General features: G+C 34.3%; 2 protein-coding genes across 4 annotated transcripts in view; one reads left to right on the forward strand and one right to left on the reverse strand.

The window, feature by feature from the left end:
* The window catches only part of LOC120351797 (probable enoyl-CoA hydratase echA6), a 35,428-nt gene extending 18,274 nt beyond the window's left edge, over positions 1–17,154 (forward strand). The window contains exon 8 of the mRNA XM_039430150.1: positions 17,030–17,154. The gene's annotated coding sequence lies outside the window, so the exon portion shown is untranslated. The remainder of the gene's footprint in view (positions 1–17,029) is intronic.
* Positions 1–21,463, reverse strand: part of LOC111045751 (acyl-CoA Delta(11) desaturase) — a 43,983-nt gene that overhangs the window by 1,972 nt on the left and 20,548 nt on the right. For 2 of the 3 annotated variants that reach the window (XM_039430111.1, XM_039430117.1), the window contains exons 2-4: positions 5,006–5,290; positions 3,754–4,090; positions 2,616–2,801 (exon numbers count right to left, since the gene is read on the reverse strand). In XM_039430111.1, coding sequence (XP_039286045.1) covers positions 2,616–2,801; positions 3,754–4,090; positions 5,006–5,279 — 797 coding nt within the window. In that variant the 5' untranslated portion in view covers positions 5,280–5,290. Of the gene's footprint in view, positions 1–2,615; positions 2,802–3,753; positions 4,091–5,005; positions 5,291–21,043; positions 21,248–21,463 lie in introns of those variants that run through there. The other variant, XM_039430102.1, reaches the window with a different exon arrangement.

The following is a 21,463-nucleotide window of genomic DNA, read 5'->3' on the forward strand; positions in this document are numbered from 1 at the left end:
AACAAATTAATAAAATAAGTTCATATTCATCTCATGTAAAATGTATGAAATTCAAGCAGTGGCGTCATTTCATCAAAAGGCTAGGGGGGGGGGTAGAACCCAGGAGTTATGTGGGGGGTGGGGTGTAGAATACCTCCAAAGGATTGGGGATTCTGGGTTTATCCCCATAAATATTACATTCGAAGATGTTATATGCTCATTTGTTCAAGTTTTATACAAATGTGGTTGAATTATCAATACAAACATGTACATTATTAGAAGTTATAGATTAAATCATAAAATATTTATCAGAAATATACAGAGAGGCCCAAAAGTAGGAATAAACTGAAACAGAGTTATTAAAAATTATGGAAACAGATTAATTTTCTTTTACAATTTTAACAATTTCACTGGGAATCAAATTCTATTGGAAAATAACTTTCAGTTAGAAAGGTAAAGCAACTTTAAGCTGTTCTTATATTCTCACTAATTCTGTATTATATATTTTTGATTGTCTGATTGCGCCCTTTCTTTTTCTTTCACTGTGACATCTTGCAACTTGCTAATTTCACGTTTCAATTTATGCAATAACTCACTTATTGTGTCCTGATCAATTCTATTCTATTTTTAGGATATCTAGGTACCCATTCTATTCTTAAGCTTCAACTATACCACAGAGAAAAATATATTCTTTATTACTCCATAGTCATACTTACAAAGCAATTTAGCTACATTGTTGATACTGTAGAAGGAATTATTCTACTGCTGTTTAAAAAAAAATTGAATAAGTATGAGTTCCTAAGGATTCGTGTAGATAGACCCGCATATTTTCATTATTTATCTGATCCCTGGGGTTGCCTAGGGACCCCCCCCCCTAAATGGCGCCCCTGAATTCAAGATCTATATTAATTGAATTAGGATTCAACTCGTTAGTGATTGAATCGTTTCCATAGCACATTTGACACTTGTATAGGCCGTGAGCTATAACATGAACCTTCCACTCCACCACATGAAACTCAACTCTGCATTTTTTAGGGTGGGGGTAAGAGTTTGGTTAGTTCGTTCTCAGCAGCCGGTTCACTTCCAACAATTTCTACACTGGCCGTATGAATGTAGAGTGAGAGGAAATTATGTATGAGAGAAACATTCCTACCCCTACATCGCTACCACGCCAGCCACTCTTCCACCGTTTGAGGTGTTGAGGTTCATGTTATAACTCATGGCCTATAAATTCATCAATTTGTAAATGCCTAATGTTAAAACGTGGAGAAATAGAGCTGGAGGTTCCATGTTGAAGTTTTTTGAGAGGTTGTGAGTGTTCACATACTACATACTTGATAGAAACGGGACAGAAAAGTTTTAACCCAAAAGTTATTCAAAATATTATTATAATTATATCATATAGTGGGAATATATTTGAAAAAAGATGTTGATGCTCGAAGAAATTTGAGAGAATCTCAAAGTTAAAGAATGTATCTACTATCTATCAGGATCTCCACTTGAAGCAATAATCTTTCGAATACGGATTAATTTTAAGATAATTTGAAAAATTGATTAAAACACTTCAACTAGACGGTTATTAAAGATTCTTTGTTTTTCATTGAGTTTTGTTGTAGGCTCTAAACTTGTCATGTAGCTAATCACTGTACTTGTGGTACTCAACGAATCGCTTCTAATTCAAATTTGTTAATCATCATTTTATTCCTTAAATAAACTTACAGGCATAATACAAAGTCCATTGCAAGGCTTAACGATATTATAGTTGAAACTTATATATTTTTCTATTTTGGCGAAAAGTCATTCATTCCATGAATATTATTCAATTCATTAATTTCATGTTTCTGTAAAGAATCACCCATAGATTTCAATTCCAGGCGCTCATATCTCAAAAAGTAAAAATGATGAAAAACGTTTTTCCCGTAGGTACTTGCTGTTTCCTTTTGATAACTTGATAGTATCCAAATCGAAATACTTCGATTCTACTACCACTCGAATCTCTCTACTTGTAGAACAATTCTAACATTAAAGAGTTCACAACCTTAACTTGATAACGTTGAACATTTTCATCCAAACCGGGAAGAAACATTTTTATTATCAAACCATCTCGCCTCCCGTTTAAAAAGTATATTTGCAGTACATATTTTACTAAAGAAGTGTAGAAATCTTTCCCACAGTACTGCATTGTAAAATGTTATACTATTTTTGAAATAAAAAAGCTTTCATTAGAAAAGGAAGATAGAGTGACTGTGGATCTAAACATAATGGACCGGCAAATGTAGAGTGTATCACAGAGAGTTCAAGTAATGAATGTATTTGATTTGAATGTCTCCACTTCCTTCCACCTTCTATTCTACTTCCACTATGTTCTGCCACATTTGAATGCATACGTTCAGCTATATTTTCTATAATAGAAAATAATCAATCCAATATTTCAAGGCCTGGTTGCAGAAAAGCCTGTTAAATATAAATCATGATTAAATTCCATGAGAACCAAACAGAAGGTTTTTCTAAAATAAGACTTTTCTGATTGGATTCGCTTTTAATCGAGATTAAAAGTTAACATACTTGTGCAACGGGGGGTTAGGATTAGAGCACTAATAAATAAGACAAGTAAGGTGAAAATGAATGAGGCATACTTGTCGTAAGGCTTGGTTCCCCAGATGTGCGCGGCACTGTTGACTAGCCAGGTGAAGTTGAGAGAGAGTGTGTAGCGGCAGATGCCAGCCACGTACCAGGCCACCCACGCCTTCTCACCCCAAAAGTGCACTGGCACCCACGTCGGAATGAAGAAGCAGAAAAACGGAACCGCTATCAAGTAGTATCTGTCGAAAAAGTCACAGTTCGCATTCATTAGTTGAGTAAATCTATCAAATTGTATCTTAAATACTTTTATATGTGAAATATTACGCTATTGTTTTCGTATTTACTGCAAATTGAAATCATTTATTCATTTCATTTTATTTTATGAAATCAAATCTTTATTTGCTCCATAAACATTTAACAATGTCAGAAGGTGATTTACCCTCAGTATAGCTTTAGCGTAGCTTGAAATACGTCTTTTGAAAAACATAGACGACGTATCTATTAATTTTAATCAATCAGTCCATTTCAAACCGGTGTAGCATAGATTTAAGATTATTAGATTCGACGGCTATGTGTTCCGAAGAAGTATTTCAAGCAACGCTACAGCGGTGTGTGATGAAGATTTATGATTTAACATACAAGTAGCCCACAGTATTAAAATGGTAACTAATATTTTACAATTAGCTAATATTTAATTACTAATATTTAGGATTAGTTCTTGAAATCATGATTAGAATTTACATCAGGATTAGAGATTGGGATATCACACACGTGCATCCTGACAATTAGCAAGGCATCATCATAGAAATGTCAGTCTCCTCAAAATCTCTTAGGTTGTGAAATTGCTTTTGAATTTGGTTGTGTGCTTTTGAATTTTGTCTGAGACACTCTATCACATTCTGAGGTTTTTCATACAGGTTATTGAAAACTTCATCACAGTCACTGAGAAACTTCTGGGTAGCTTGATAGTAACAATAATTGCTAATAGAGTTCATGAAAAACTTAAACCCAGTCACTGAGGAACTTAGAAGTTGATGTTAGAAACGATAATTGATAATAGAGTTCATGAAAAACATGAACCCAGTCACTGAGGAACTTGGGAGTTGGTGTTAGGAACAGTAATTGATGATAAAGTTCATCGTAAAGCTTAATCCCAGTCACTGGGAACCTTGAAGGAACAATAATTGTTACCTTTTCTGCAGCATGACGACCCAGTCGCGCTCGAGATCGCTCATGTCGACCTGGCGACCCTTGGTGATGACGTCACTGTGTTTGCGCACCATGAGCCAACCAATATGCGAGAAGAAGAAGCCGCGCCGTGAGTTGTGCGGGTCGGCGTCGGTGTCTGTGAACTTGTGGTGCACCCGGTGGTCGCGCACCCACTCGTAGATGTGGTTCTGGAAGGCCAGCGTCTGGAAGACGGCCAGCAGCAGGCGCAGTGGCCACCGGGCGCGGTACGCCTTGTGTGCCCACAGCCGGTGGGCGCCCGCCGTGATGCCTGTCGCACCTGCGCTGCTGATCAGTAGTGCTGCAACACGCACCAGAAATCAATCAAATCAAACCAATTTTTACCAAATCACCTCTGGCCCTAGTCTGGTAGTCATGGACTACCCATCAATACACATTGGCTGAATTTTATTTCTCTCGAACACTGGTAGATAAACTCATTTATCTCTGTCAAATCAAATCAAATCAAATTATTTCCTCCAAAAATACTTTTAAAATATCAGCATTTAAAAATGATACATTATTCATTTTAAAAGCTTAATTTCACTAAATTATATGAAAATAAGTTAGTATTGACTTCTTTTGTTTGCAATGGCCCAGATAACCAATATTATTTATAATTCTGACCGCTTTTTTCGTAAAATTGATACTTCTTCAACACTCGAAGCACCACAATCTAATACCATATAACAGAATGGAAACTCATATCTCAGCCTCCTCAATGAAAATAATGTTTCACTTAAATTGGTACCTACAAATCATAATACGAAAATACAAAAGTCTGTGTAAAAGTCTTCAGAGTTTATAATAGCACTAATTTGGATTTACGTTCAATTATTTTTTGGAAGTTTGATCGGTCAATTTATTCTGCATTCTCACTTAGTCATCCTGTGACAGTCTTCTTCCCTATTATTCATCTATTTATAATATTCTTATGGCTTTTATTGATAGTGAAACCCTGACGGAATTTTCATCTCGTTTGAGTATATAATCCGTGAGGCCGTCAATGGGCCTCACAACTGTTATATATTAGCCGAGACCGACAGTTCAACGTGCTCATCAACACGATGACACAGCTTATCTATTGATTAGATATTAGAATGCAACAAATCGATTCACTTATTCCAGTATAAATTAAGAATTTTTCATAGTTTCGTCCTGGAATAGTTTATTTTTAATTAAATGGATATAATATAAAAACGATTGATTTACTCACTCCATAGGACGGTGGAAAGTTTTGCTGTGGTGAACAATAGATATAAGCCGTAAAGACAGCCTATGTGTAGGAAAAGAAAGGCAGCAACATTTCTCCACACGATTTGTAACTGATATTTGGGTCGCTGTTGTTGTTGTTGTTGCTGTTGTTGTTGTTTCAACTTGGTGAGTTGGATGTGCTGCTGTTGTTCAGTCTTGGAAGGGATGACTTCTGCTCCAGCCAATGGCGTCACACCAAACAGTGGCGATGGGGATCCTGATACGTTTGGAGCCATCACTTCTTTTTCTGCAACAGAAATGTGGTACTTTTCTGTAAGTTGTGTAATTCTGAATGATTAAATAAATAAATAAATAGGAAATTACATGTTTGTGTTCACTCATAATAATTTCCATTTTCCATTTATTAAGAGTCGCAAATTATAACATACAATATAGTTCAAATTCAATTTTATAGAGCCAAAACACTTTACAACTGGCCATGTCAACAAGTATTGAAAAATAATAATACTGAGGGTGATGCCCACATAAGCTCTTAGGCTTGTGCGTGGGTAATGAGTGAGAGGGATGATGATGAGAGAGGACGACTACTTTTTAGAAAAATAAAAATACAGAAAATAAATATGAAAAAATAGTTTATATTGTATATAATAGGGAGAGAATAGGTGAAGACAAATACTTTTTTGTTTGTAAATTGTCAGTGTTATAAATAAATTTCAATTTCAAAAGAACAAAACTATGTCTTTTCCAAATTTTGAAGAATCAAAGTTTCCAAAAATAAGGTTATTTAGTGAATAAAACAGCAACAATTAAATATCTCTGTTGTCGGTGAATATTTCAACTGAAACAAGTCTATGATAAGAGTGGACGTTGTATATTTTAACTTACAGAAGCCTATGATAAGCGTGCTATCTCGGTGACTGTGCATTCGGTACATACGACTGATGATTTGTCTGAATCCTAGGTTGCTCTACAAGGAACAATCTTCATTTCTGCATGTTTTTAAAAATAATTATATCTGAAATATATTTGTGATTTACTCTTCAGAAATTGATAAGTGTTGGCTATAAGAATCTAAGAATTCACAACTAATGAAATAAAACAACAGACTTTTTCATATACATTGTATTATATTAGACTCTTGATGCTATTGGCATTCATACATTATTTATGAATGTCCCTTAACTCTGTCATGTTCAAAGGGAAAGTTCAATTATTTGAAATATTTTGTATATTATAATAGGATTGGAGATGAATGTTGATGTACTTGTAACAATCCAAAATATTAAACTATTACAATGTGATAGAAATCTGACATTGCGGATTGAAGTAGAAAAAAATTATTAAGAACCCAGAGATGATAACTCATTTAAAAATTATCTTCATGGAAACACAATATTTTGTGGGAAGTAAACCAAAAAGTATTCCGCTAAAAATTACTTTGATGACTACAAGAAACTGAAAAATGAAAGCATCAAGGAAAGATGGAATACAGGCTTCATAAAAAGAAGAAGTGTCTAGGTGCAAGTAAACAATAGAATTAGAAAATTGGTAACAATTTCTCTGCATCCAGAAGATAATCGGATCAGGTGTGTGGCCGACGATTGGGAATCTTCTACATGAACGATTGTATGAAGAAAATGACCGATATTATTTCTGAGATTATTCGATTAAGGACAGAAGATGTGGGCCACATGAAAGTAGAACGAAAGAAGGAAAGGAAAATTGTCGAATTTCCAACTATGGGTTCGTTTTGACACTTTCACTATCGTTGGTATTCCTCTTATTTTCTCTCTTATTGTTAGTTTGCTTTTGCTTTCTTCCATATCTCTCCCGTGATCTCTCTTCTAACTTTCCGCTCTATTAGACACATCTTGCAGTTTATCAGAAAGATGATATGCCCGCTCTTTTTGTTATCTCTTTATTTAAACGAATACCTACTGAAACCAACGGAATTCTTCGAAGATGATAAAATGCTATGTCTTCCTCTAGGACCCTTGTTTAATATTCGTTGGCACGTGCTATTTTTAGTGTCAGTTTTTCTTAAGCTAAACTCGCATATTTCAATATTTCAAGACTTGAACCCCAATTCTGTTGTAGCTGTGTTGTTTGTTGTGTTGGAGCTGTAAACTCCTTTCTCTAAGGAAGTTTGTAGGTTCATATTTTACCATTTGATTGATTGATTACTTTATTTATGTAGATTACAATATATACTGGCTTATACACTTATATACAATAGCTTACAATACAGCAAAATTATAGATGAATTTACATAATATAAACTAAGAAAATAATTATTGAACTGTATATGATATGAAAAAGATCAGGTGTCTTTTCAAGTTTCAGGTGTCCCATCAAGTTTGATGGGTGAGCACAAGAACTCGTGCTATTTATTGGTGTATATTTTATTTGTTCAAATGAATCCTTGACTTGTCTTCAATTTATGATATCAGAAATGATTGAGTAAATGCCTGACAAAATATGGATGGAACCCAAGATAATAAAAATATAAAATTATTCCACTCTATCACAGTATAGCGCTAATCACACTTGTTGGTGAATTCAAATTTAAATTCAAAATTTTATCAAAAAACATGGTTGTTTGTTTAATACGTACCTAGGTAAAATCTAGGCTAGATGAATCTAGTTTTCGCTGCTAGTCAACTCCTTATCAACGCCTATAATCTATGCAACAACTCTATAGCGTCCCATAAGCTCCGTTGGAAAAGAGAGATTCTAAAAATTCAAATTATTTCTTTCTTTATTCAAAAAATAAATAAACAATCAAATACAATATTGTTTCCTAATTTTCAATATGTGTTCCCTATAGGCTACCCTGTGTGGGGACACTTGAATATATATATATAAAAGAATATTAAATATAAATTTAAATACTATATAAAGCAATGATAGTAATATTTTCGTAGAGTTTCTATTGAATCTGTAGTGTTTAATCTGATTGACAATTATTTATCTTTAAGAAAAACGTAATTGTATTTAACAACAGAAACATTCCATCCTGTCTTCAACAAATATTAATGTTGAGCATTCCGTTTAAAATTAACTCATTATCTTCTTCAGTGGTGCATTAATCTATTAAAAATGATGACAATAAATAACGATAATAAACTGACTGTCAATAATCGTCATCGATTGTTAATATCGTAGCAGCGCACAGTCTATGAAATTTTGATTCGATATGGATAACGCCTGATGTGGTAGGCTATAAGAATATCTTTACGATGAATGTCAGCTTTGAAATTGGTGTGTCGAATCGAATGAATCTCATGTGTCCTTTGCCATCAAACTGATAAATCAGTTGTATGTTTCTCATCAAGAATATCGAAATAGAAATATCGCAACTAATTGTTGGGAGTTCCATCGAATTGCGGAATAGTATATTGGGTTGAGTTAAAACTGTGATTAGCCAACTCTTGTCTTGCAATATGGCTTTCTACGACTACAAATAGAATTCAATAGAAGAAAGTTTTAACGAAAGTGACCTCAGTCAAATGACATTTTAAAATTTCAGTCTACTAGAATATGAATTGAATATCAGGCCTACTTCAAATTCAAATTATTTATTTGAATTTTCATTCGTTTACTCACATGTAATATGTTTACTCACATGTACAATATTAATCACATGTAAAAAATTTATGCATTGTCAGCATATACATTCCAACATATATTCAATTATATAAATCACAAATACTTCTATTGGAAGGAAAATTGGCAATAAATTGCTCAAAAAAAGTTATAATAGGCCTAAAACTTCACTTCGAAAATTGTCATACGGTAACTTTGTATTAGGTACTTAGCTGAAATTGACGCTCCTTTATATCTTGAAGGGTTCTCTACTCGTACATTTATTTACTCCATTTATTTAAACAAGCACGCAAATAAATTCATTGATTGGGAGAAAATCAACTGGATTAACCCTAAACTGTTTCTCTCTCGAAATTTAATAGTCTAAATGACTAAGAAATAGTCTAGAAATAGTCTAAATGTCTAATAGTCTAAATAGTCTAATATAAGAAATAGTCTAAATGAATGAGGTTATTGTTTGCTCTTCTGTAGGTGGGTGCTTTTCTCAAGTACTTTATAAGATAATTAGTCTGAATAAATGATAATTTATCAGATAATTTATAATTAATTAGATAATTTATAGTCTAAATGAATGATGTTTTTTTTCCTCTTGTGTGGGTAGGTACTTTTTCTCAAGTACTTATCAGATTCTGTTTTCGTGTTTAACGTGAAACGCTACATTTTGGCTCAGGTATAATGAATCAATTCACATATTTCTGTTGATGATGAAGCCCACTAAAGTACTAGACTTGTTTCAATTCTATTGACAAGAGCTATACAACGCAGCTCCAGAACCATTAAATCGGTATTAAAAATTATTCTTGTTTGAAATTTAGAACAAAATTCTGCTCATTTGTTCGTTTCAGGAAGAATACTTTGAGAGAATAATAGGCGTAGGCCTACTACTTATTCGTACCCTCTACTTTTTGTTGAATTTCAATTATTTGTTGTTCCAAAGTACCTACCGGTTTTCAAGTACCTACCTACAATTTATATTCTCGATTGCATTGTTCGACTATAGTAACTGACTGACGGATTATTCCAAAAGTATTACTGTGTAGGATGATTCTAGTTATGTAACTTTCGTTTTTAAATTATAATGGATTTGTAGATGATTGTTAACTAGATTCATGAAAATGAAGAAGCTATACCTAGGCCTACTCAAATTATAATAGCAAAGGTAATGATAGACCAATCACTTCGACTATACGGTAACAATTATGTGAACTCGTTGACTGGAGAAGAATTCCTCGGATACCACAGATCATTCTATGCGGAGCTCTGATGGTATAAGGAGAGAATAATCCAATATTATCTTCTGCTTGTTTACAGCTCTTTCAGTAGTTTTCCTCAAAATAACACGAAGAAATCTATTTGATTTCTATTTTCAGTTTTGTTTAAGGACTCGAATAACAAGCTTTCAGACTCTGAATAGAGTGATAGTGGATGAGCTAGGGCCCTCAAGGTATCATTGTATCATTTTAAATTGTTTCTAGCCTCAGAAAGCAGCCTCCAATAAAGCTGCAAATGAGTGGTCAAGGATATCAGCTAAAGCGCAAAGAGCCTAGCGCCGCTGGTTAGTGCTAAAAATTGACTTTCTGTGAAAAGTAATACACTTCAGCCGTGAAACCATTTCTGATATGTGCTACCTGAACCGAAATGAAAAACAATTAATTTTAACAATTTTTTCCCTTTTCTATGTATAATACTCCTTGATATTCGTTATTTGAAGTCGGCTTTGTATTAATATTACAAACACAAGGCTAGTATAATGAATAAAGGATGAAGGCTTCATGATATAATATTGATACTGGAGAAATTATGGTTATAATCCATCATGGATCTCAACTCAGTAGCAAAATGGGACTCCAAATCAAATGATAAACAGGAGGAGAAAATATTAAAGAGGAAGAATAAGAAGAGCACGAAAAATCACAATGAAAACGCGGAAGAAATGTATGATGTAGAAAAATTATGGATTTGAATCCATTCTCTCCGTCTTCCGTTCTCCACTTCAGAAAAGACCATACGATTTACAATAAAATTTCGATAATTCGTCCCCGGCGACAAGACCGGAACTCCAAAAATTGAATATCGGAATAGTAGTTAATTTTTATGAGAAAAACAAAATGGAAATGAGAAAAAACAAGAATAGAAAAGAAAGTGCAAAAGAAGAACTAGAATAATAAGAAATAGGAATCTGAAGAAGAAGAAGAAGAAAAAGAAGAAGACAGCAGAAGAAGAAGAAGAAGACAGCAGAAGAAGAAAAAGAAGATGAAGAAGAATAAGAAGACAGCAGAAGAAAGACAAGGACGCAAGGAGAAGGAGAAGAAGAAGAAGAAGAAGAGAAGAAGAAGAAGAAGAAGAAGAAGAAGAAGAAGAAGGCAGTAGAAGAAGAGGAAGAGGAAGAGGAAGAAGAAGAAGAAGAAGACAGCAGAAGAAAGACAAGGACGCAAGGAGAAGGAGAAGAATAACAAGAAAAAAAAGAAGAATTTCTATGTAGTTATGAAGGTAATGTTGTGGTGGATATCCTTATTGAATGAAAATGATTTGATTTAATCAAAACCACTACTTTATTAAAACAATTTGAGATACCAGTTGATCAATCTCTAGTAAATTGAAAGGTTAAATATTTAGCAGTAGAATAATATAAAATGTGGGTGAAGCCCTGCGAGATTAGCTGATGACCAATAAAGGTTGAGCTCTACTCTCATTGGCTGAGACTAGACACGCCTAAATATCCCATGACCATTTTTGGATTACCTGTTTGGGTCTAATCACGGCCAATGACAGTATAGCTCATCCTTCATTGGTCAACAGCTGATGGCCAATCATAGACACTATATGCTGCTAATTTTGAAGCTTTCTGCTCACTAAATATTGTATGAAAATGGTGTTACAATCGAAACTATAGTGAGGTCCACGTTATAATTGCAGTGAAGAAAGATAGGAGAACAACGTTGCCAAACCTCTGTCTTGTCAATGCCTTCTATAGACGGTAGCTGACAAAGGTTCATTGATGTAATATGAACTGTCCTCTATTTAAACAATTCTATTTTATCAAGCAAGAAATTATTTCATAATGAATTTTCATAATAAAGATGAAATATTTTGTTAATTGATTATTAATTCTACATTGTTAAAAGACGATCTGTCAACAGAGCAAAGCGAAAAAGAGATAGCGCTATCCGCTTTGTTGAATGATAGACAAGGATAGCAATACCATTGCTAAACAATCACTGCCATTATAACGTGGACCTCACTATTGTATCACAAATTGTTTCACTAATATTAGTGATTTTGACAGTATCATGTCGTTTTCATTTTCATTCAAAAAGGAGAACCCTAAGAAGAAAAAATAGATACTAAAGAAGATGAAGAAAAAAAGAAAAATGAAAAAATAAGACAGAAATACAATAACAAGGAGATGTAGCAGAAGCCTGCCTGCTATTGGACCAATGGTGTAGTCGGATGAACGAAAACTTCCTTTATACAACCTATACACTTTCTATATAGGAGATCCTGGATAAACCGATAAGCCGGTCTACCGAGGTTCTACTGTAATTCACACAATCTAATTGGAAATATCACTCAATCCATTGGAAATAATACAAGCATTCAATACTGAATGAGATAAAATTTGGCTATTCAAATTAAAGAAATATTCAACGTTGTTTTCCTGTACGGTACTTTCCTTTTTAACGAACAAGATAGCATGAATCACAGTCTATAAAGTCATTTGGAGAAACCTTTTTCAGATGACACTAATCACCAATGCTACGTGCAAAAATCGGTCCATTCATATATAGTTTGGTGGATGATAACTGCTTTAGATGAAATACAAGCAAAACTTCAATCAATACTATTAGTTCGGAGAACAGTAGAACTCGATCACTAACATCTCAACATCTACAATCACTAACATCGCACTACCCACACATCCCCGCCTATTCACACACAGACACACAAATTAGATTTAGAGTATGATGCTAATGTATGCAATAGGATCGGTGGAGGACGCTGAGAAATATAAGAGTTCTTTACACTTTTGAGCTAGGATGCACGCTTTAAGAGATAAAAAATCTGAAACTTCAAATGTGGGACTTTGAAAAAAATTATCGAATAATAAAAATTCAAAATGTTCAACATGTGATGTATGAAATAAGACCGCCTTTGAGCTAGTATGCTCGGTTAAAGAGATAAAAAACCTGCAACTTGAAATTTGGGACACAAATTTGAATTCAAAAAATGTTGAGCTTGTGATACATGAAAAAATACCGCTTTGAAGCACTGAGATGAATGAGCCCAATTCGAACTGATCCGATAAAGTATTGAAAAGTCAATTTGATTTTTAGGGCAGAATATTTGAATAAAGGGCCGCCATCTTGAAACGGGGATGAATTTAAAAATGTTAAATATATACGTTTCTGCTCCTTGTTTCAAAGTACTTGTATACCAAATTTCACCAAATCTGACCTTAACTGGGACTGTAACTGCGGTACAAACAAACAGATAAACGCCGATTGACTTGAAACATAGAATTCGCTTCGCTCATTCAATTAGTAATATGCTTGGATGGTTTACTGACATCTCATAATATTTATACCCTTTCTTTGATTAAGTACTGTTTATAAGTAACAAACTATGTTTTTTATATTTGTAGGCTACTACCCTTAGAATGATATGTACTGCGCAGTATATACTAGTAGTTCTGTGAACAGTAGACCTCACGCAGTATTCTCATCCACAAGTACCTGATTGAAACTATAGACCTTATGGAAATACAGCAATAGTCTGGCTTCTCCACACATCTGTGTAATCACTTGTCAGCTGATTTATGATGAATAATTCTATAGTCTGATTATTTTACTCGAATATTGGCGTATTAATTTCTTTTATATTATCTATGAAATGCAAAATTTCCCAAAACCTTGTATATACATCGACGCGCAATTAAAAAAGGAACATACCTGTCAAATTTCATGAAAATCTATTACCGCGTTTCGCCGTAAATGCGCAACATTTAAACATTCAAACATTAAGAGGAATGCTAAACCGTCGACTTGAATCTTAGACCTCACTTCGCTCGGTCAACTATCCTCTAATCTATCATTTCAATCATATAAAGTTTATAATCCATTGAACAGGTTATTGATCCATCAAAATTATAGTTATTATATTTTTTGAATCTTCAAAACAATCAATTATGGAGATGTATAAACCTCGGGTTCAGCCGGACTCGACTCTATAATGATTATTTTCAATAAATGTTATTGATTTTCATGACCAGCTACCGCATTATTCAACAAGCTACGAAAGTACCCTGGTATTAATTGACTCGTAGGCTACTCCTTCTGAACTCCTGAACTTCTGAATAGAACAAATATACTGATGAATAACAACTAACAATTAAGTAAGATGGACATAATTGCTATAAATTCATTCATTTATTTAGGTTGTTTACTAGTATCTTTCAACGGAAATGAACCAGTTTGGCAAAGCCTGGAGGGAAAACTAAAATTGAGATGAATCTTCAAATTGGAAATGACTAGACCAGACAGCGAAATGACAGATGAATCTATGATAAATTAAGAAATACCCACAGGGCAACAACCCACATGGTCACCTCGGATAGGGAAAAATGATAACCGTAGCTTTAAATATTTTGGGCGGGGATGAACAGTACAGGCGATAAAGGACTTTATAATTAACTAACAACTATCAAATATAATAGAATATAATGACTTACTGTATATCTTGTATAAATTAGGGAAAATTTGTCTTTGACTGTGTGACTCCATTTTCCCTCCATGATCAAAGAGAGAGGAAATTCAAATTAATTGTCGTCGTCGATTAATGATTAGTCGATTAATCGTCTCCCTTCAAAGATTAGGCCCTATAATAATTATATATTTCTACATTGTTGAAAACGATCTGGCAACCTTGCGGAGGTGCGAAAGGGTAGCACTATCTGCTTTGTCTATGATGGCAATACCAATGTTGATCAAATACTGTCTTTATAACGTGGACCTCTAGTCTAGGAGGATCTTGAGGTAGGTTATGGTTATCTCGTTAAATATGCACTGGAGAGAGACGATGACAAAGCTGATCGGTGGAAAGGAGAAGTCATTGTTGGTGGTGAGGTCTGAGGTGACTGGCATCGCTGGAAAAGTGTGTCATTATGCCAGTCGTCAATCATCATAGAGCAGTAGACAGCAATGTTCCACATTCCGTCGGTGTCTAATGAGATGAAGGAGGCTCGGGCGTGAGTGCGAGAGTTCTGCTCCCGAGAGAGATCCATCTTGTAGATGGAAATATTATGGCGTAAGGCACAGGACCAAATCTTCACTACTCTCAACCTATTTTCATGGAACCTCTCCCTAGTGTTTACCAGGATGCAGGATGCGTTCGAACCACACACACACACACACACACAACACACACACACACACACACACACACACACACACACACACACCACACACACACACACTCAACTCCATGAAAACAATTCTGCACGATCATAAAATGCGTGTTCAATGCACTAAGACGTGAGCTATATAGTGAGGTCCACGTTATAATGGCAGTGTTTGATTAGCAATGGTATTGGTATCCTTGTCTATTATTCAACAAAGCGGATAGCGCTATCTCCTTCTCGCTTTGCCCTTTTGCCAGATCGTCTTTTAACAATGAAGAAATAATTATTAATTTCATCTTAATTATGAAAAATTCATTATGAAATTATTGAAAAATATAATTTCTTGCTTAATAAAATATAATTGATTATTTTAAACGAGAATTAACAGTTAATATTACATCAATAAACCTGTATCAGCTAACGTCTATAGAAGGCATTGACAAGTCAGAGGTTCGGCAACGTTGTTCTCCTATCTTTCTCCACTGCCATTTTAACGTGGACGTCACTTATAGAGCTATAGGACCCCTTTCCACTGTACAAGTTCACTGTCTACTCTTCAAAAAAGACAGCTGGAGGTCGATGTACTCGTTAGCATCCGAATCCATCACTAATCACAAATATCATCATGTCACAATATTACTGATTAGATGCTGACTGAGCGATACTAACGCTGACTTCGTCCTATTTCCCAGTGCCGATAACACAATCGACTTTCGAAATACAAACAGTCTTTGCATCGTCTCAGGTAACTAAGCAATGCACGCTTTATTAAAGAAAAGTTTATTTCTAATTTTAATGCTTCTTTGAGGACTGTGAAATACTGCTATTTATTTGAGCTCGTAAGGCGCAATTTGCGAATACAGTAGAGTTGAACTTAAAGACTAAACGCCTGCTTCTTATTAGATAGCCTACACGCCCAAATGGAGTGATGCATACGTAGTAGTAGGTAGAAGATAGACAGTCAGAAAACTATTTATTAAAAAATTCAAATTTCAAAATAAAAACACTATGTACTCATATTATTTCATCAATTATTATCAATAAGAACTCCATCAATTATTAAATAAATCTGCAGCATAATGGTGTTAATCAATAATCAACTGAAGCTGGACAGGTCTGTCTGCCCAAGGATGATATTTATGACCTCTTATTATACAGTTCTTCTATAGAGTTTATCAATCATCAATTTTATTATGATTTTGTGATGTTCATAATATTAGTGTGAATGATCAGACCACCGTTTTGCAACAAACTTTTATCTCTTGAATGATTAATAATAGCAACTGGTTATTGGAAAACTGTCATGTTATAAATAAATATTCTCCTGAAGAATAAAATAGAATTGATCATCATTGACAAGAGTCAACAATCAGCATTATATCAGATTGAAGGCTACAAACCGATGATCAAATAAAAACTGATGAGGATAGTCGTGGATTTATTTCGATAAAAAGATATCAAGATATAGGAATCTTTAATAGTTATACAGGCAATTTGCAAGAAGTGAAAGGAATTTGGTTCTGGCTATCCATCATGAATAGCATACTAGAGTTCTATATTATACTAAAATAGTTCTAGAATCATACTAATAGAATAATACTTCTGTAATACCGTAGCTAGAATTCAGTTTTGAAAGAGAAGACCTAATCGATTTTTGTGTGACTTGGGAAATTTTACCTTAGTTTGCAGCTCTACATAAATAGTTCATATCCATCAATTGTTTGCATGGATATGAGCTATCATTCTGAATGGAATGATATTAAATGGAATGATATAAATCATTATCTATATTGATCCATATGGGTTCAGAGCCCCTTTGTCTCTTTTTATTTATAGTTTTAAACCCTCTTGAACTCTATTGTTGGAAGAGATTGGAATTGGACAAAATTTTTTCAAACATAAAATTTAGTAATGTTTGATGAAAATGGGATGTATTCAACTGCTGGTTTTCCCAAATTTGAGCTGCCTATTTTATGAGCTTCACACCGATATAAAGTAGCTTATTTTCCTTCTTCGTTCCAGATGGAGAAATCATTATTAAAAATGGGCTACCTCTGGAGTATCTAGGCGCTTTGTTCTCAGTTTGCGTCTTGAGGCAAACGCGGCCTTGAGCAACTGGGATATCGACAGATGGCTTTTGACGCTCACTAGTGAAAATGAGCTGTTCAATCTCCGATTTCAACAAATGATAAATTATCCATTGTTGCAAACGTGCGGTGCGACCATAATCAACCAAAACGACAATCAAAATTCAGTTTTAGTGGCGCTATTACTGAAGACTGTTGAATTGTAATCGAAATTTACTGAACTGTCAAATGTATTCGTTGACCTCATTGTGAAATGAGAATTGTCAAATGTGTATTTCTATTGATAAAATGATGTGAAGAGACAATCGATTCAAACGAAAGATAAATTACCAATTCGTCAATCTATGACTATGTTATACATTTTAGGCCTACTAACAATTCAATCCAAATATCATTTCTCTATACTTTTTTCTGCGAGAGAGATGATCAGTTTTGTGCATAGGTGATGAATGAAATGATGAGAATTATGACGATACAGCTTTAGGGGGGCTAAACCACCGAGAGTAGGAATTGAAGTTCATGACGGAGAAAGTACCGATAGCTCGTCAATTATTTAAGGCAATATGCTAAAACTACGTTTAACGCTAAACCACGTTTACTTGTAGATATGGTTGCATTTATCATAATGTGTTTCATACGGGGTTTAAACGAACAGCTGACATTTCTCCGTTTAAACCGAGTATCTGCATACGGGCCTAAAGAAATTTAATCTTGAGAGATTTACGCTAACTTAACTTCCAATACAACACTTGTATAGGTGAGCCGGTGTACCAGGTTTGAACATTTTTTTGCCAATTAGTTCATGGAAAAGCCGAGAAAACGCGAAAAAGGCTGGAAAGACGCAGATTTTGGGCGTATCTTTGAGATTTTTTTTCAAATACGTTCTTAGTATGCATCTAGATGGCCAACTGAACAACCCAGCCAAATTTTAACGAATTTGGTCCAGTAGATTTTTAGTTCTGTTGATTATGAATGAATGAATGAGTAAGTGAGTGAGTGAATGAATCAGTGTCGTTTCACTTTTATATAATAGAAACAATAAAACAATAGTCTTTCTTGTTTTGGCCTGTTATTATTCTTCTCCCGCTAAACAAAACGTACAATATTCTCAAATAATTGTATGATTATAGCCTACTAGTTCTGTACTAGTGCCAAAAGATTCCCACTTTTAGATATCCTATAATTTTCTGGGGTCTGCACTTCCCTCACAGTTCCTGAGATAATGTATTACAGACCTCTTGGAAAAAGCTGGTCGCTTCAAATTCTTGATTCTGTCGACACCAATTAACACTGTAACTCTATGCACTGTATAATATTATAATTTTTTTATAGCTTCCGAATTGATGTAACACGTCGTATAAGATATGGAATATAATATATTTCACTTTGGAAATTATAGAAACTGGAGTATAGACATCAGCTGCAAATGTGGGAACATGCTAGATTATCTCGGTAGGCCTACTAGTAACTATCATTCCCATCCACGCACCCCGCAGCGGAATTCTTTTTAAAAGTTTGTCTTGCTAATTAGCTCGTTAACTCTATAAACGTCAGAGTGACATCGCATGAACTTTCAGATGGAATCTGTTCATTTATTCGGCTATTTATTGGGATGTAGTATTTCCGTCAATATATATTTTCGACTCATCCTTTACCATTGAATAGGAATTCACCAATGAAAGTAATTTATTAGTCACACAGTTTCCCCAAACAAAATCCACGTCAACGTTTGTGTCACTTTCATTATTATTGGAAAACATTCGATGAAGATGTGTCTTTGGATCAAAAATGTATAGCCCTGTTTCACCCCCTACATTGAAACTGCTATAACAATGGAAGGAAAACTTGTAATAGTGAAATAATACCTCATTTCAATGAGAATTCAATGCTCTACAAACCTACGATAAGCCTAAGTTTTCACGATGTATTGTTAGAGAGTTATAAGCCCTGAAAAAGCTATCATATACCCTATAGTTCCACTCTGATACTTGAAAATGATAATTAATTACTTTTTTATATTTAAATTGATTAGTGCTTTCACTCTTTCTCAATTTCACAGGACAAAGTTTGAACAGACAGATACAATTTTTGATTGAACAATATCAATGAATTTAATACAATACATAATTATGAAACATGGAATAGCATATTGTTGAGAGACAAATAATAATTGTGTAGTCCTAGTAAAAAGGCGAAGTACCGGTAATCATGAAGTATCTATGCTATTCGATAAGGGTCGGGAATAGTAGCATAGAGATGTTTGATTGAAATACACCGCGAACATTACTTAAATTTGATCAAAGATGCTTAGAAACCGACTTGAACAAAATATCTACGTTAATCGCTTATCTAGGGTTACATGAAGATGTGATCACCGTATTATTACCGTACCGGTATGCTACATTCCGGGAAGAAACGAATATATGATAAAACACCGTTTAAACTAAGATAATGCATATAGACCTAAATAATGTAGTCAAAACAAGGTTTCTTTGATAATCTCAAGTTGTTTTATGAAATGAATTTTGCTTTCATAGAGCGCGTTTCTTTATGTACGGAATGCAAAATTTCTATATCGATTTCACTTGTATACTGTATTGTTCATTGGAAAATAAGTACGGTAAGGATTTCCATCAATTAGACATAAATTCAATTCCACTTTAGATTGCGAATTTATCATGAAGGTACACTTGGGCTATAAATAGAATGGGCATCACAAAGTTGCTTGATTTACGCCACTGGAAATAATTTAAATTCGATTGAAGGAGCTTAGTATACCTAACCGTCTTAATGATCAACGTATAAAAATGGTCGGAATAGTATGAATGATTATTTTGTCACTCCCACTCCCTAGGATAAAGTATTCAAGGAAGCCGGATAAAAAAACGGAGAATTTCGCCAATTCTTCGACAAATTGAAAAAATTCGGGAATTGAAAGCGAAAATTGAAGCAAAGAAGGTTGGAAATTAAAAATTACAGAAATTTGTGAATCGAAAGTCCTAGACGTCCTAGAATTTAACCTACTCTAGGCTACACTCTGTAACACATATCACATCTCTCTCACATTATAATAGTGAAGATTACGATCATGATCGATATAGAATTACAATATTAATTTTGAGCTTATTGTTCACTGTGGCTTTTTTGGACAATAATAAGGCTCAATAAACCGAATTATATACATTAAACTTCACCTGTAGTATTGTTACTTCGAAGCTATTTTATAATATAAAAATATTCGAATATAATGCAAAGTAGCCTAAAATTTTAATACATCAATTATCGTGATTTCATCTCTTGAAAGGGTTTTAATATCCGATTGGCCGAATATTCAAATGGAAATATTCTATCACTAAACTTGCAACGGTTGCTTCTTAGTAGTTGATGCAGGTGGATTTCACTTGTTGAAACTTTTTCTCACACTATGAAAATACTAGTAGTTCTGTGAACAGTAGACCTCACGCAGTATTCTCATCCACAAGTACCTGATTGAAACTATAGACCTTATGGAAATACAGCAATAGACTGGCTTCTCCACGCATCTATGTAATCACTTGTCAGCTGATTTATGATGTATAATTCTATAGTCTGATTTTTACTCTAATATTGGCATATGAAGGAGGCTCCTGTTTCCTTTCATATTATCCTTGAAATGCAAAATTCCCAAAAACCTTGTATATACGTCGACGCGCAATTAAAAAAGGAACTTACCTGTCAAATTTCATGAAAATCTATTACCGCGTTTCGCCGTAAATGCGCAACATATAAACATTCAAACATTTAAACATTAAGAGAAATGCCAAACTGTCGACTTGAATGTTAGACCTCACTTCGCTCGGTCAATTATAAAGTATAGGACTAGGCGATATTTATGAGGTGAGTTATTTTTTCAATACAGTAGATAATTTTACATCAAATCATAGAGAACTTGTCATATTGTTTCCCCTACCTGTTTTACTCTTGTCAAGAAACCGTATGTGAAGAAATCGTCCGATCTTAATTTCGGGCAGCATCGTTCTTCCCATGAGTGATGCAGGTGTAACGCAGCAGTTAAAAGACGTTATCCAGTTGTTGACGAGAGATTTTGCGAATGTTGGAAGAGAACATCACCCGGATAATGGCCGGCGAAACTGGCGTTGAAACTTCCCCGTGAAAACTAGTTCGTTTATTAATAGAGCGCCCCGCCAATGAAGAGGATCGCGAATAGAGGGAGTGCACGACAGAGACAGATAATCCACAATAACTACGAGTGAGAAGAGGATAGACAAGAGTGAAAACTGAAGAGAGAGGAATGCTGGCGAAATTATTCGGATAGAATCACGTAGAACTCTAAAGAAATAAATGAATTTCAATGTAGATCGGAAACATT

Source organism: Nilaparvata lugens, chromosome 1 (assembly GCF_014356525.2).
Source record: "Nilaparvata lugens isolate BPH chromosome 1, ASM1435652v1, whole genome shotgun sequence".
NCBI lineage: Eukaryota > Metazoa > Arthropoda > Insecta > Hemiptera > Delphacidae > Nilaparvata > Nilaparvata lugens.